General features: G+C 38.2%; 1 protein-coding gene across 5 annotated transcripts in view; it reads left to right on the top strand.

Annotated features, from left to right (window-relative positions):
- Positions 1-16,962, top strand: part of CNOT6 (CCR4-NOT transcription complex subunit 6) — a 64,336-nt gene extending 47,374 nt beyond the window's left edge. For 4 of the 5 annotated variants that reach the window (XM_044777507.2, XM_044777509.2, XM_044777510.2 and 1 more), the window contains 8 exons: positions 4,495-4,599; positions 4,682-4,750; positions 5,814-5,971; positions 7,032-7,186; positions 7,792-7,946; positions 8,831-9,061; positions 10,806-11,008; positions 12,967-16,962. In XM_044777507.2, the coding sequence (XP_044633442.1) occupies positions 4,495-4,599; positions 4,682-4,750; positions 5,814-5,971; positions 7,032-7,186; positions 7,792-7,946; positions 8,831-9,061; positions 10,806-11,008; positions 12,967-13,179 (1,289 nt within the window). In that variant the 3' untranslated portion in view covers positions 13,180-16,962. The remainder of the gene's footprint in view (positions 1-4,494; positions 4,600-4,681; positions 4,751-5,813; positions 5,972-7,031; positions 7,187-7,791; positions 7,947-8,830; positions 9,062-10,805; positions 11,009-12,966) is intronic. The other variant, XM_044777512.2, reaches the window with a different exon arrangement.
- The last annotated feature ends 727 nt before the right edge of the window (positions 16,963-17,689 follow it).

Genomic DNA, 17,689 nt, shown 5'->3' with positions numbered 1-17,689 from the left:
CTTATTTGTCTCTCTATATCATTGTCTGTGAAATATCTCTTCATGTCTTTGCCTGTGTTCTGTCTAATTGGATTCTTTGCTTTTTATTTTTTTTTTCATGAGGAAGATTCACCCTAAGCTGACATCCGTTGCCAATCCTCCTCTTTTTCCTTGAGGAAAATTCGCCCTGAGCTAATGTCTCTGCCAGTCTTCCTCTATTTTTTATGTGGGTCACTGCCACAGCCTGGCCCCTGACGAGTGGTGTAGGTCTGCGCTTGGGAACCGAATCTGGGCCACCGAAGCAGAGTGTGCCAAACTTAACCACTAGGCCATGGTTCTGGCCCCTCTTTGCTTTTTTACTGTTGAATTTTGGGGGTCCTTTATATATTTTAGATCTAGGCCTTTGTCAAATATGTGATTTGCAAATACTTTCTTGGAATATGTAGCTTGTTTTTTCATCCACTTAACAGAGTGAAAGGATTCTAACACCTAATCCCCACATGTGTGTGTAGAGAGATTCCCCCACACCGGCAGGCGATTCTGGGACACCGGCTGGGTGTCCTGCAGTTCAACTCAGTTCTGACACTACCTACCCAGAGACAGCATCAGATTCCACAGGTAAAGGGCTCTGTCCTACAAGACTGCACCCCCGCCACCCCCAACTTCAGATGCTAATCACAAGCCCAGGTTGTCACCTTTGCTTCTGACCCACTGGCTGCAGATTTGAGGTTCCCCCAACCCCTCCTTGCGTTTGATTAATTTGCTAGAGCAGCTCACAGAACTCAGGAGACTCATTTACTCACTAGATTACCAGTTTATTATAAAGGATATAACTCAGGAACAACCAGATGGAAGGGATGCAGAGGACGAGGTATGGGGGAAGGGTGCCGAACCTCCATGCCCTTTTCAGGCCTCTCCACTCTCTCACCAAATCTCCACATGTTTAACCCAGAGGCTCTTTGAGCCCTGTCCTTCTGGGTTTTGAGGGAGGCCTCATTACATAGGCACAATTGATTAAAGCATTGGCTGTTGCTGATTGAGTCAACCTTCAGCCCCTCTTCCCTCATGGATGTTGGACTGAAAGTTCTGACCCTCTAGTCACATGATTTGTTCTCCTGGCAACCAGCCCCCATCCTTGAGTAGGGTCCAAAAGTCACCTTATTAACATAACAAGAGACTCCTTTATCGCTCTCATCACTTAGGAAATTCCAAGGGTTTTAGGAGCTCTGTGCCAGGAACAGTGGACAAAGACCAAATATATATTTCTTATTATAAATCACAATATCACATAGGGTCTGTTAAGTAGCAGAAGTTTTTAATTTTGATGAAGTCCAGTTTATCATTTTTCCTTTTATGGATCCTGCTTTTGGTATCGTCTGTGAACTCTGAATGGCTCTGTATCCTAAAGATTTTCTCCTTTGTTTTGTACTAAAAGTTGTATGGTTTTATGTTTTACATTTAAGTCTGTCATCCAATTTGAGTTAAAAGAAGTGAGGATTAGTTCAAGGTTGATTTTTTTTTTTGCCTTTGGATGTCCACTTTCTCCAGCACCACTTGTTGAGAAGTCTTTCCTCCGTTGACTTGCTCTGCACCTTTTCAAAAATCATTTGGACATATCTATGTGGATCTATTTCTGGATTCTTTCTGTTCTGTTCCCTATGGAACAGATGAGTCTATGTGTCTATCCCCCTGCCAATACCACATAGTTACCAGAAACTTGAAATAGGGTAATAAGTCTTAAAATAGGACACACTGATTTCTCCACTATAGTCTTCTTTTTCAAAATGGTTTTAGCTCTTCTAGTTCTCTTGCCTTTCCACATACATGTATCTAGATACACGTATATAGATATAGAATAATATCTATAGTTACAAGAAATATTGCTAGGATTTTTATCGGAATTGTGTTAAACCTTCATATCAAATTGGGGAGAATTGACATCTTTACTTGGCTGAGTCTTCCAATCCATGAATGTGCTATATCTCTTCCATATATTTAGATCTTTGATTTTTTTCTTCAGTGTCATGTAGTTTTTGGTATATAGGTCCTGAAAATATTTTGTTAGATTTATGCCTCAGTCTTTCTGTTCTTTTTTATTTGAGTGATTGTAAATGATACTATATTTTAAATTTTAAATTTTGCTGTCCATTTCTAGTATATAGAAATAGAATGGATTTTTTTTTTTTTGGTGAAGATTTGCCCTGAGCTAACATCCATTGCCAATCTTCCTCTTTTTTTGCTTGAGGAAGGTTAGCCCTGAGCTAACATCTGTGCCAATCTTGATGCCTCCACAGCATAGCTGATGAGTGGAGTTATGTCCACACCCGGGATCTGAACCTGCCAACCTGGGCCGCCGAAGTGGAACATGTGGGACTTTAACCACGTGGCCACCAGGGTGCCCCCCTGGATTTTTGTATTTTTATCTTGTATCCTTCTACCTTGTTGAACTCCTTGCTAGTTCTAAGAGTTGCTTTTGGTTTTTTTGTAGGTTTATTTGGAATTTTCTATTTAGAAAATTATCATTTACAAATAGGGACAATTTTACCTTCTGCACTTGCTGGCTTCTTCAGCTCCTTGTCTGGGATATGTGAGCAAAAGGTAAACCCAAGAACTTCACCGCTATGTTGTTCCTCAGGTCCTGAGGCCTCTAGCCGTTTTGCCTTCTCACCGTGTTTCAGGGTCTTATGCTTGTTTACACATAATGCACAGGGATTTTAGTTGTACTCAGCAGGAGGGGTCGGAAAAGGACGTCTCCTTTGTCTTTCCAGTAGCAACTTCTCTCGTTGACTTTTGTTCCTTATTTCTGAGGACTCAATATACTGTTTCGATTCCAGAATTGTGTTGTTGTTTTTGTTAACTTTACCTTACATATATTATTTTTCCAGGCAATGAAGAGCAGATTAATTTTCAATTTAAAGGAATCCAAAAAAGCAAGTAGACATTGGGGGAAATATATCATTAGGCTTTAGCTGCATTTACTAGAGAGTCGTAATTAGATGTTTGTGTTTGGAAGTGGTTTTTAGTTTATAAAGAAAGATCTTAGAAGGAAGGGTCCCGTAGGTATAAGCAGTCAGTGTTTGCCTCCAAACGTTGTTTGCACTAGCAAGTAGTGGAAAGGCAGCTTTAGTGTAGGTCTAGTTAGAATGGGCTGCTGACCTAGTACTAAGAAGTTTTTAGTTGAATTCATTTTCTCAAGATACCTTTAACAAAGGGTTTTGCTAACTCTCAGGTTGTTACTGTGCCTGTCTCGTAAGATTGTGACTAAGTGGAAATTTCAGGGCTTTGGTAGCTGTGAAGAACTGTAGACTTGGGAGAGAAGGATACTGTTGTAACCTGCCTTCCTGCAGAGACGTGCTTTGCACATGGGGAGCACATTTTTACCTTTCTAATTCTTAGAATCCTAGAGTCTTAAAGAGATCTTAAAGGTCAACTAACTTAGCTGTTCTTCCCGTCCACATAATCTGGCTTTTATGAAGGGAACACTACTACCTCACAGGGTAGGGCATTTCATCGGAAATAGTTCTCATGTTGACCAACCTCTTCTTCTGAGCTGGCTTTTCTATTAGATCCTGTCCCTTGGTCCTCATTCTGCCATTTGAGTCTACTCTTTCACAAAGAATAGGAAAAAAAACCACTTTTTCTCTGGGCTATGGTCATTCTTAGATTCCATGTCCTTTCTTTTTTTTTTTTTTTCATTTGGATGGTGAAGCTCTTTCATCATTTTAGCTGCCTTTTTCAGTCTACAGAATTTCTTCATTTTTCTTAAAGTGGTGCTATGGCATCCAAGACAATGTACACCACTTGCGTGGCGTGGATAGGAACTTTGCTGTTTCAAACAGCGCACTGTACTGTTATTTCTCATGTGTACATAAGAAATCCTGCTGAGAGGACTTAAGATTCTTATAAATACATGTAAATCGTTGATTTGCTTCCGTTTTTGGCACTTGAGAAACAGTTATTGAGTTTACAGATGGCTCACGTCCGTGGGGTTTTCCCCCTGCCTTGGTGACTTAATCTTAAACCAAGTCTGCCGCATTTTGTTAATTTATTCAGTAGAATTTTAAAAAAGCTAAATGCTAGACTACATTAGGCAGTAGGATGTTTTCTTGTTGGCTTAGTTGCATTCTTACATTTTGATTCTTTGATTCATTATATTGGCTGTCATCTTTCCCTGTCTGCTCCTTCTTCCCACTCTCCCCAGTTCATTTCACCTGCTTTTTACCATTATGCAAGTGTTGATGAGGCGGGTTCAAATACAGAGCAGTATTAGATATGTTCCAGAATGATGTGAGTCCATTAGCAGTCATTTTTTGTATACCTCTATGGAACACGGTATAAATCATTTTTACTCTTCACATCAAAAACTGAAAAAAGAATATTTTTTCCAGTTTGGTATATTCCTAATAACTTTACATTGCTATATAGATGATCTGATAATTTTGGTGTATTTTTCAATTTTGAAATATTTTAGTACTTATCTTGGTTTTATTTTACCTATTTTGAAAATATTTCCAGGAAATCCACTTACCCAAGATATACTGAACCTCTATTTGGAACCAGATGGAACAAGAAGGCTACTGAACTATTTGCTTGATAATTTGGCAGGTACTGCAAAAAGAAGTAAGTGATCATTTGTTTAAACCATTTTTTAAGGGAAGACATATAAGAATATTGCTTAATTTTGTGTTTTATATTCAACTAGTTTCAACAGAACAACCACCTCCAAGATCTTGGATTATGTTACAAGAACCAGACAGAACAAGGCCTACTGGTTGGTAGCCTTATTTTTTAACTCTTATTTTCACTTGGTCTCTATAAAGCAAATAGTATTGTTGGCATGCTTTAGATTATGGGCAGTGGTACAGTAGAATGCTTAGGGGTGATTTGGTTTGGGAGGTAATAATAAAGACTTGATTCTTGCCCACCAGGCCTCCATACTATGCTATAGAAAATATGCTGTAAAGCAGTGCTCCTCAACTAGAGGCAGTTTTATCCCCCGGGGGACGTTTGGCAATGTCTGGAGACATATTTTTGATTGTCACAACTGGGGGAGGTGCTGCTGGCATCTTGTGGCTAGAGATCAGAGATGCTGCTAAGCATCATACAAGACACAGCACAGCCCCCCACAGCAAAAACTTTACTCACCCACAATGCCAATAGTGCCACTGTTGAGAAACCTGCTATAGGGTATTGATCAAATTCACTTAGAATAAATACACCAAATCTTTCTATATGAGAAGTTTCCAAACCCTAGTATATTCCAAATGTATTTGATACTGTAAAATTGGAAAACAGCCAAAACACTTACTTGAGGGAGAAATTGAACTAATGACCTCTAATCTCCTTTTAACTTAAATTTTATGAAAATAGTTTGGGAACTTCTGTGATGTGTGTAACAGGATTTGGTCTAATACTCCTTTCCTTTCACGTGAATTAATAATAGTTGCTCTATAGAAGAAAACTAAATATGCCTATTAAGGAAACTGCCTGTCACGTTTGCACATCCTATGTTAACAGTTGGCAAAGTGGAGGGAGCATAGGAATGAGGAGCCCTGGTCTTAGAGGCTGAAGGGCTCACCATCTTCGTCTTTTAGCTTCAAACCTTCTGTGCTATGTCTCTAACAGATAATACTTTGTATTATAATTGGTTCATGTATCTGTCTTTCCTTCATTATTCGAGTTTATTTATAGCCACCATGTCTGGCATATAGTAGCTTTTTAATAAATATATGTTGAGTGAATAAAGTCAAACTTAACACTTAAGTGAAAACTACTGAAATTAATTGTGGGTTTCCTGCCACGCGTGTGAATAAGTAAAATTGTCTTTCCCACAGCCTTGTTTTCTGTCATGTGCTACAATGTTCTTTGTGATAAATACGCGACCCGGCAGTTATACGGCTACTGTCCATCATGGGCGCTAAACTGGGACTACAGGAAAAAGGCCATTATTCAAGAAATCTTGAGCTGCAATGCTGATATCGTAAGTCTTCAGGTAAGTCATCAGAGTCGTATTTGTTTAAATCACACAGATGCCCAACACTGGTACAGCAAGGAGCAACCTGGGAATGCATTACACAGACACATTTGAAGCCCCAGCTTTAAAATATTTAGCTTTTTTTTTTTTCACGATTGGTCCTGAACTAACATCTGTTGACAATCTTTTTTTTTTTCCCCAAAGCCCCCCAGTACATAGGTGTGTGTATTCTAGTTGCAGGTCCTGCTGCTTGCGCCATGTGGGATGCCACCTCAGCGTGGCTTGATGAGTGGTGCTAGGTCTGTGCCCAGGATCTGAACCAGCAAACTCTGGGCCACCAAAGTGCAGCATACGAACCTAACCACTCATCCACAGGGCTGACCCCTGTTTGGCTTTTTAACATTTAAAATAGTGACCGTTTTTTGTGAATCCTGGGAGCATTCACTGCCTGCTTTGTTGTGCAGCACTGTGCTGCTAAATTAAGCAAATGGGTTAAGCTGGGTTTTAAGCGTTTGCTGTGACAGCTCAATTTTCACCTTTCCCTCCCTAATGCCCCTGCACACTATTTTTGAATTGGGTGGCGTTGTCCAAGTATGATTTTGCTTTACGGCTGGTGATAACAGAATAATTAGGGCACAGTGGAAAGAGCATTGAGCCTGGTCCATGTAACTTGGGGTTCTTAGTCCAACTTACATAATAACTTACATGACCTTGGAAGTCACTTTCTCTCCAAGTGAAATTATGATCTGGAATTATGATCTGGGGAGTTCCTTCTACCTCTCTGATTCTGGTTCCACATCAGTTCTAAAATATCAGGAAATACACGTGCATAGAGGTATATGTCTTTTCATTCTTTACTCCTAAACAACAAAGAATTGACCTTGTCATCTGGTACCTGTAAAATGACAAATAGGCGTTCAGTTAGTTTCAGATAAATTACATTGCAAAGGTGTTACATTCTTTATTCTGTAGATCAGTCCTTTGAAATTATTTTAAGCTCTCATACTGTACATATAAAAGTAATGCAAAGGACTGATTTTTGTCTTATGAAGTAACTTTGCTGTTTACAATTTTTCAGGAGGTTGAAACAGAACAGTATTACAGTTTTTTTCTGGTAGAACTGAAAGAACGTGGCTATAATGGATTCTTTAGTCCTAAATCTAGAGCTAGGACAATGTCAGAACAAGAAAGAAAACATGTTGATGGCTGTGCAATATTCTTCAAGACAGAAAAGTAAGTCATCTTATTTTTAAAAAGGAAAATTTTCTTTATATTTGCAGAGTGTGGGCCAAGGGTATGGAAATTAGTTGCCAGATAAGAGAGTGAGACCTTGTATCATTACTCAAACAATACTATTGACTTAAGGTTTTGTTTTGTTTTGTTTTGAATCATCAGAAATAATCTTGCTTTGGAGACATTGTTGAAAGTGCTGCTGTTTCTTCAGGTGTTTACTAGAGCTTAACTCCAATTGTTGATTGAAACACCTTGTAATTAACATTCCCTCTAGGATGGTAGAGCGATTCTTAAACCTATACTTTGGAAAAGAATTATTTAAAAATTACAAGATGGAATATTCCACCATGAAACCTAAACAGAAGATGACTACATTATCTTAAGTTGTAAAAGTCTTTCAAGATGTTATTTTTGTCAGTAACAGACTGAGAACAACTTTAAGCGGATGTGCGAAGCTTTGTGTTAAGTGTGGAGGATTTTCCATAATGTGATTTACATGCCATCATATCTGTTAAGGAAGTTTGGGAAAACTGCATTTCCCACAAAGCTAATATCTTGGTATTCCCAATTCTATGTTTGTGTGTGTGTTTTTGTTTTTGTTTTAGATTTACTTTGGTTCAGAAACACACTGTTGAATTTAATCAGCTAGCGATGGCAAATTCAGAAGGGTCTGAAGCTATGCTGAACAGAGTCATGACAAAAGATAACATTGGAGTTGCAGTACTGCTAGAACTTCGAAAGGAATTGATTGAAATGTCATGTGAGTGACCTTTTCACTTCGTGTAAAATTGACCTCCAAAATTTAATAGAAAACAGAAAATTTGTAATAATAGTCTTGTCTAACACCTGAAGAAACTCAGTGAGAACTTAAATCTTTCCTAAAGTATCCCTTTTTCCCTACCACAAAGCTTGACATGAGAAAGAAAGCATTGCTCAGAAAAGTGTTTCACACCTTGAAAGGCATAAAGCCAAAGAACAAAATAGTTTCTTTGCTCCCAAGGATTTTTCTCATAAGAGAAATGTTGAAGTAAATAATAGTTAAAGTAACTGCTTGGAGAGAAGAGCTGCATACACGTCTGTAATTTCTTGGCAGCAGGATATTCTGTAAGCCAACTTCTCTTCCTGACCTACTTGTAATCATTATTTTAAAGGTCTTGAGTTTTGGAGAAATGGACTTACTTCATATTAAAAGTGTATTTAGAGGGACCATCCTGCTGAGAAGTGAAACTTCTGTCACTTGAGGAACAGTTGAAGCTGAAGGATAGAAAAAATGAAAGATGGAGCTTAGTGATCATCTTCACCATAGCTAAGAAAAAGAGTAGAGATGTAATTTTGGGAGGCTCAAGTTAGGACATTTGAACTAAGACCAGAAGTTTCCAGGGGACAGAACTATTTAAAATTCAAAGCTGTCCCAAAGAGAATGGGCTGTGTTGTGCCGACGGTGGACGCCCTGTGCGGACGTGCTCGCTCAGAGGGCTGGGGTCTGGCTCTCCGGGTCGTTGTAGGGTAAATTTGGTCATCAAATGGGAGATTGTTAGGTAAATTTTAGGGTCTTTTTTTATTCCCGAGACTCTGAGATATTACTTGGTTTTAGACTTGGCCTGATGGACGGGTTTTGTCTGTCTTTCTTTCTGTCTAATATAGCTGGAAAGCCACATCTCGGAACAGAAAAACAACTGATTCTTGTGGCTAATGCCCATATGCATTGGGACCCTGAATACTCTGATGTGAAGTTGGTTCAGACAATGATGTTCCTCTCAGAAGTGAAGAACATTATTGACAAAGCCTCACGGAGCCTCCAGTCCAGTGTGTTGGGAGAGTTTGGAGCTATTCCACTGGTGTTGTGTGCAGATCTTAATTCTTTGCCAGACTCTGGTAAGAAAAGAATGTTATCTTATATAGGATGCTTTTTGACTTAAAATGTTTGTGTAATTTGTTGTTTCTGATAATTCCAGTTTAGTAAGAACAAAAATTCAGTTTGTAGTGGCATCTATGAATCAGGTGTAAAGATTTTGCGTGGAGCAGTGGGACCATTTTGAAAATGAAATGCTGTTATAGAAACCTGAGGAGGGAGGACATGAATCATTTTCAATAAACACCTAGGTGATAACTTGAAATAACTTGTTAAAGAAAATATAATTATATTTCATTACCCTCAGGTTATGTATAATCCAGACTCTGAAAAGGTTATTAAGACAGCTTCTCTGGGATAGTAATGTAATCCAGTTTCAATTTGACCTTATGTTATAGGAGCTTGATTAGAAAATACACCTCAGGTGGAAATTGAGAGTCTTTGTTTGCACGGATCAAGCAAGTGGTTTTAACAAAAAAGAACAGGGATCTTGATCTGTCACAAAGTAGAATACAGAACGCCTTCTTCTTGAATACTTTACCGTAGATAGTACAGTGAATAAATCATAACCTTGTGATATCAGAGTAAGGATTTCTTCTTTTTTGTATTTCAGCTCCTTGTTTATTCTCTCTCCTGTACACAAGAATACTTTTTCTTGGACTTGCATGCTTGCGTACGTGCACACACACATGCACACTTTGGAGGGGTTAAATTCAGCAGCACATCACTGCCATCACGATAGACGAAAGCCATTAAAAAGATAGAAACTATGTTCAAATTCGTTTTCAGGGAAAATAAAGGTATCTGAGATGTATAATTCTTTAGTCCATCTCATCAAAACTTGGGGGTTTCTGCTGCTGACGCAGTTGAAGATTACTCTCTGGCAGTTTCTCTGCATGCTTTCCACCCACTCTTCGGCTACAGAAGTATCTGAGGGGCAATGGAAGACTCTTGTCAAAGAATGCAAATCTTAAGACCCATTTCAGTGTTGGAAAATATAGTATTGTAATAGCAAACACATGGGAAAATGTCCAACTTGCTAACTAATTCAATGAAAATTAAAATAGATATTTGCAGAGCCCATCTCATGCTTAGGAAGTTGGAAGAATAGTGTCCAGGGATAGTGAAGTTGCTCTGTAACTAACTAATAACATTCTCTTCCATGGTTGGCAATACGTACAATGGTACAATGAATCCTAATTTTGGTATTTTATACCAAGCAAATAATTTAGCATAAGCAGAAACCTACATACTAATAATTGTGTTCTTTTTAAAAAGTAGAAACAACCCGAATTGTAAAAAAATTAAGGAACTACTTTAAAAAGATAATTGTGGGGCTGGCCTGGTGGCACAGTGGTTAAGTTCGCCCGCGCCGCTTTGGAGGCCTAGGGTTCATTGGTTCCTATCACCTGCGTGGACCTACGCACCACTCATCAAGCCATGCTGTGGCAGTGTCCTATATATAAAATAGAGGAAGATGGGTACAGATGTCAGCTCAGGGCCAATCTTCCTAAAAAAAAAAAAAAAAGAAAAGAAAGTTCATGTGATACAATAAAGCAAAATATAAAATATTCAGTAAACTATGATTAAACCTGTGTAAAAGTGGATTTAGACAAGTTCTGGCAAATGTATGTAAAAAAAACTGAAACATTTTAGGAAGTGGGATATTTTTGGTTTAAAACTATTTGCTGTTGAATTTTCTTTTTTAGTGATTTTTGTACACTGTATATTATACTTGGCAAGAAAGTACATTTATTTTTATTATAGGTGTTGTAGAATATTTGAGCACTGGTGGAGTAGAAACAAACCATAAAGACTTTAAGGAGCTGAGATATAATGAAAGTCTCACAAACTTCAGCTGCAATGGGAAAAATGGGACGACTAATGGCAGGATCACGCATGGGTTCAAGTTAAAGAGTGCCTACGAGAGTGGCCTGATGCCCTACACGAACTACACCTTCGATTTCAAGGTGAGTGTGGAGATGGATCAGCTTTAAAACCTCTGTTTTTTGGAGTCTGGTAACTTCGTTGTGTCTTTAGAATGTGGCTATATGTTCGGAATGGAGTTAAGCCATCTTAAATTAGTTGACGTCATACTCTTTTCTTACTCCTATGTAGAGTTCGTGTGATTAATCTCCTGTCCCTGCTTTATAGATACCTGTAGATTCATTTCCAGGGGAAACAATCAGATGAAACGATAGTAAATCCTGAGTTAACTGTCACTGTTTTTGGGCAACTCCATTTCTTAAAGGCTCATTACTAACAGCTGTGCATGTGCTACCACACTAATTTGTGGTCAGTTGCGGTGAGGGGTTCAATCTCTCATATTTTAATTTAACTGAAACTGCTCTTTGAGTGCCAAACTGTGGTTTATTATTAGCCATCTTCAAATTTCTAAGATATATTCACATGCCTTCTTGTACCGTTAAGAGCTCACCATGTGGAGGCTTTCCTCAGTGATTCTCCTCATTTTTGCTGTCAGTGGTTGTTTAGGGCTTGTGTTCAACTGTCCTTTTTAGCCACCTTCTGCATTTCTGCTCTCTTAAATCCTGCTTTTCCATTTCTAACCTGCTGGAGAAATAATTGTTCAGGTTGGCTTGTCTATTAGAGTGTAAATACTAGTGTTAGCTGGTTCTTAATTTTGGAGAGGAGGGCTTTTTAGACTCTTGAGAAACTGCTGAAAACTCTGACAGTTTTTGTTTGCCTTTGGAGGAACCACAGTGCTGTGGGTAATGATTTAACTCGGGGAACAGCTGACTGTAGAGTTGAAGAGACTAGAGTAGACTGGGAAAAACTAACTTGTAAACGACAGAAGAAGAACAAGGGAGAGGAGGAAAACCAGGACCGTGTAGGAGTCTAACTGCTGAGGAAGGAAGGCCCTCCTAGTGGGGAGGAGCAAGTGTGAACTTCAGAGAAGGTGATGGCAAGAGATGTTTCACTGGAGAGCTGGGCAGAGAGACTAGAATGTGGTGAGTTGAAGAGTAACTGAGTGATGAGGTAGTAACAACCAACTTTTAGATTCTCATTTCAAGCAGATTGATTGAAGAAGACGTGAGAGTGATAACCAAAAGGTGGGAGAAATTAGGGATTTTTTTTCTCTTGTTCCCATTGCTGCTGGAGAAATGGGAAGAAGACACTTGAATGTGATTGAATACTTTTGGCCAAGAGCATGTAGAGGAGAGGCTGGAGTTACAGGGAAGAGAGGGGCAAACCAGAGATCGTTAGCCGTGTGCCAGAGGCCGTGCCTCGGTGCTGCTGAGGACATGCAGGGCAGAGACCCTCGTGGAGCTTGGGGTCTTGTGGAGAGACAGGTCTTGACTACATAGATGAGTATGTAGTTACACCTTGGGCTGCACATTAACAAGGGAAGGGAATTGGAGGGGATAGGAAGTATTAAGTGGGTGAGGACAGGATTCAGGAAGGTCTTTGGAAAGTGAACTTGAAGGTTGCGAAGGCATCAACCAAATGACAAGTAGAAGAAAGTGTTCCAGGCAGAGGGGACAGCATGTGTGGAGGCCCTGGGGCAGGAAAGAGCTTGGCATCTGCGAGGAGTGTACCCTACTTCACCTCCCCCCTAAAACAGGAGGGCTAGTATGGCAACAGAGGAGTGAGCAAGGGGGAAAGTAGTACAAATTAAGTTAGGAAAGAGAAGCAGGGCCCATTTCATGAAGGATGTTGTAGGTCTCTTCAGAAATTCTGAAAAGACCCAGCTGGGAGGAAAAATGAATGATTACCGTTGCTTAACTTTCTTCGTTCTGCCAGATTTGACATTTGGGGTACCATTTGGTTTACGTAGTACTGCCTCTTCCTCATGCTAAGTTTCTTTGTTTATCAAATATGAGTGTAAGGGTATGTCTTGAATGCTTTCAGCATTTCAGCGTTATCTTAAGTGGGGCCGTGTCTTTTTTTTCCCCTTTCTGTTTTTCAGGGTATAATTGACTACATCTTTTACTCTAAACCTCAACTGAACACTTTAGGCATCCTGGGACCTCTGGATCACCATTGGCTAGTTGAGAATAATATCAGCGGCTGCCCACACCCACTCATCCCCTCTGATCACTTCTCACTTTTTGCACAACTGGAGCTCTTACTGCCTTTCCTGCCCCAAGTTAACGGCATTCACCTTCCCAGCAGGAGGTAGTCAAGTACCTTCAGAGGACGACCTCAGTTTCATTTGTAAACTCATAAAAATCTGAATAGAGGGGAGTGAGGTATGGCCACTAGGGTTTTTTTTTTTCCTTAATGGTAATTTGAGTTTTCAATCTGATTTTTTGATAAAGATATAGTATGAAAGCCAGGTGCTAGCAACAGACAAATACTGAGCCCAATATGCTTTATATACTGTTAGACAGGGATTGGTGTGTGTGCACCTCTCTTTAATTTGTTACAAGTGATTTTCCTGTTTCTTCTATTCAAATAATATTTTCATGCCTTGAAATAGGAAAATGTTTGAACAGCATACTCTCTTTGCACAGAAATCTGTAGCACTGCTTTCCTGAGGCCAGTAGTACCATCCAGAGACCATTCTCCCATACTTGACTCTTCCCTTTTCAGACTTGTTTGTAAAATAAAGACTTTGAATTTAGCCTTTATGATTGTATATGATCCACAGGAGACCTGATTTATGAAATTTTGTACTAAAAAAATCAGATTTGGAAATGATTGTATTATAAACTAAGGCTAAGTTTTTTTTACCTGTTTCATGCGTTATAAAGGCCAGCTTGTAAAAGAAGCTGCAACAGACTTTCTCTGCTGATGATTTGCACTGTTAGGGTTTTGTTAGCCCTTTTGTACTACTTTATTTTTAAATTGAGAACATTGCTCTTTAAATCTGTTTAAAGCTTAGGACATTTTCTTGGACCAGCGACAACTTATCCATGAAACCCTGTGTTGTCATGAAAACTATCTACAGGAGAGAGAAGCTGCACAGTGAAAGATCTGGGCGTCTGTGGACTGAATGTAATGGCTGGTATATGTACATTCTGATATTTTTAAATCTTTAACTTTTAAGTTAAAACATTACAGCTGCTTAGGTACAGCTTCTTAACTCGTTTTTGAGGCGCTTCCTGTCCTATCTCCACTGTGCCTGCCTAAATTTGTTCTCGCTGAGCACTGCCTGTGCGTGCAGAGAAAGTCTGTGCATCCTCTTTTAGATTTTTAAATACTGTTTAACGTTTGTGAGAATTTTGTGAAAATGCTTTTGTGTGAGCTGTGGCTCTTCCCGTTGTGAAGCACCGAAAGTCACATTTGGAACATGCTCCTAGGGTGGGTCCCTGGGTCTCTGCTCATCAGACGCAAGCACTGCTTCTTGGCGCCGTTGCACAGTGCTGTCCGTCGCCTAGAGCGCTACTATCATGTGAGCTCTTTTTTGTTTTCCATGAATTCTTTAGTCTCCATGTTTTTTAAAATCATTCCTTTTTTTAAAAAAAGAAAGTGATTTTCCGTTTATGAAACAGTATAAAGGAGATATATTTTGAAAACAGGTCCCCAAGACAATTCTTCAGATCATTTTTAAAGTGACTAAGTCATTTTAACATGTCGACCAAGATCAAGTTATATTCTGCCCTGTATTTTGCCCATAGTGCCATTAGTAGATTAGAGATCGAAGCCAGCTACAACTTTGCAAAGTTAACTCATGTATATTTTGTTCTCATTCATTCATTCTTCTCTCAAAAATCAAATGAATTCAGAGGGAACTTGGTTTAACTGCTTTTGTTTCAACTGCAGGCAGGGGAGCAAAAGGATACCATGTGAGCATTAAACAAAAATTGTTGATTGTTAACAATTTTTCTATAGAGAAGGAGTCATTTTGGATAATGACTTAAAATTTTATGAAAAATGTTCGGCACTTAAATGTGCTTAATTTGTTTTCAAGAGAAAATAAAATTACATACTGTTGAAATAAATGATGATTTTTTTTTTTCTTTCTTTCTTTCTTTCTTTTAAAAAAATTTTCCTGAAGGTTTTGATCTCGAATCTTTGTCTTGGACCTGGTTTTTCCTTTGAGGTCTTTAAAGATTTTGTTGTGATGGTTTTTTTTATTTTTTGCTTTTTGTTTAAGTTGTGCCGACACCAAACACACCCAGTTTATAATCAGTCCATTAGAAGCTCGTATTGATGTAGAACTAACGCATAAATTTTATGGGGTTTTTGTTTTATTTTTTTGTAAAGTGTGAATAAAAGGTGTGTTTACTCATTTTTCCTAAACACTGTGTTGGTAATGTGCATCATGACAATTTCCAGCAAGGGCAAGCTGGAGCTGGTTGGACTGAGGAGACGAAGGGAGCCGCTTTTCCTGTGATCTGCCTTTTGTCAGAACAGGTCCGAGAGCTTTATGGAAGGGGAGGGGAGAAGCACTTCCTCTGTGCGTGGAGGATGCATTCTTCTCCTAGATGCTGGAACTAGAGTGCACTTCTTAGATGCTGAAGGTTTGAGCTTTATACAAAGTGTTTTCATCTGTATTGATATTGTCTACAATATGTTTGAATCTGGGGGCAACATAGTGATATATAACGGCCGGTTATGTCTTGAAAATATTTGTTCTTGCCTCTTCTTGGCATACTGCATTCTGTGGGTCAGTTTGAACAGCTTCCCCACCTTATTGAGATAGTTATAAATTGAACCAAGAGTATAGATTTACAACTGTAACTTCAAAAGAGAAAGAAATATTTTAGGCCTGTGGGGAATAAATGGTCACCCCAAGATAGATTATGATAACTTTTGTTAAGCGAGGTTTTGTGTTTTAAATATTTTCTGTGTCCTGAATAATTTCCAATAATCCATACTCCCTAAAATGCAATAAATCCTAGTATGTTTTCACAGTATAGATTTTTTTGACAAATTCTATAACAAATATATTTAATGTGGTGTTGCCATAATGTAATTTCAGTGTTCTTGCTGGACAAATCCATCTTATGAATATTTTACAGAAGATTTGGGGTATGTTTTCTCTTTTAATGATTAGAAATTTGAAAATCCTTGTGTAAATCTCTTGAAATGCTGTTTACCGTATAAGTGGTAACTATTTATGCTTTGAGAATTTAAATAATGTTCATCAAAATTAATTTATGGCATAATTTAAAGTTGTAGAAATAAAATGTTGATTGCAACTTTAATAGTCCTACAAGATAGACAAGGAACATCTCCAAGAAATATGTTTTTATTTGATTTGGTTACAGCCAAGAAAACTTATTTTGAGTTAGCACTTTGAAACCTAAGGACATTATTAAATTGGGTGGAATGCACTTCTGAATGTTGAAATTAAAATTTCAAAGCTCTGCTAAGGTTCAGGTTTTCAATAATAAATACCAGTTTTAGTATTGCGTTTTTTACTATTTAAACTCATGGGATTTGTTTCCATAGAGACTTTTAAGCTTTTGGAATCATCTCGTATAAGAACAAAAGCCAACCTAGGCAAAACAATTACAGCAGTTTGTTCTTTTAATGAACCAATCAGAATATCCAGTACAGATGCTGCAGATAATTCAAAGAACATCTCACAAGTGTTTCTCCCCCACTTGTAAACAGTATTTTAAGATGTTCATTTCGCTCTTCTTTTTGGTGACATAAATTTTATTCATGTTCAAGTAGTGTCTACAACAGAGTATCTAATCTTATTCACAGTACATTATATTGTGTAATGCACTGGACTACTTTTGTTTACCATTCATGTAACAAAACTCAGCACATTATCTGCACTAAGCTCAAAGAATGTCGCATTTGCCTGGGCGGCTCTTTGATACGGGCATAAGCCGAATGTGTACCTATGGACTGGTGGTAACAAGGGCTTTTACTGTTCTTTCCAGTGGAACCTTCTTGGTCAAATTGTAACTAGCTAGTATTATATTTATATATAGGGTCTCTTTTCTTTACCAATGTATTTTCCTACTCATAGCCAACAAATAAATTCAATATCTGTTTCAAATATTTTAACAGTGTAATTTGTATAGCTGTAGTACTGAGGTTTGAGAAAAATAAATCAGCAGTTAATCAGCGGACCACACAGTTAAAATTCTGAGTCATCTGGGACAGGGTTATAACTCACCTTTTGAAAGGGAAGAGTGAATGGGAACAGAGCTGTGGTATTGGAGAGAAGGTGTGAACTTAAGAATTTCCTTATTGGCTCTCTTGTTCTGTATGACACTCATATCTTTGCCAAAGTCCAATTTTATATTTGGGCATCTGATGGTCCTTTTGCATTGAGGATTTTTTATTGTTGTTACTATATATACTATACCTCATAATAGAAGAAATGAGCTCGTGTGTTTTCCATCTTTTGGAAGGAGGTTGACATTTCAAATAAATGCGTTTAAATACAATAGCAAACATTGTGTTGGTGGGATTATAGCAATTCATTAAATGTTTGGCTTGTTATATATAAAAATGTGTGACTTCCCTACTCTTAAGAATATTAAATCCATTCTCTTTTTAGAAACTACTTCTGTAACAAATAAATGTAAATTTTTATGAGGGTGTTGGAAAAAAATCATTTAAAATCAGAAGACAATTTAGATAAAATGATGTTTGCTGAGATGTCTAGTTTTTAAAATAGGCATTTTTTACCTAATCCTTACTATATAATTTTACCTCACTCTGTAACAGAAGTCTTGTTCCTCCTTATAATTGCCAAAGAACAAGTAAAAACGTTAATG

Source organism: Equus asinus, chromosome 9 (genome assembly GCF_041296235.1).
Source record: "Equus asinus isolate D_3611 breed Donkey chromosome 9, EquAss-T2T_v2, whole genome shotgun sequence".
NCBI classification, from domain to species: Eukaryota; Metazoa; Chordata; class Mammalia; order Perissodactyla; family Equidae; genus Equus; species Equus asinus.
This window is presented reverse-complemented; position numbering and strand designations above follow the sequence as displayed.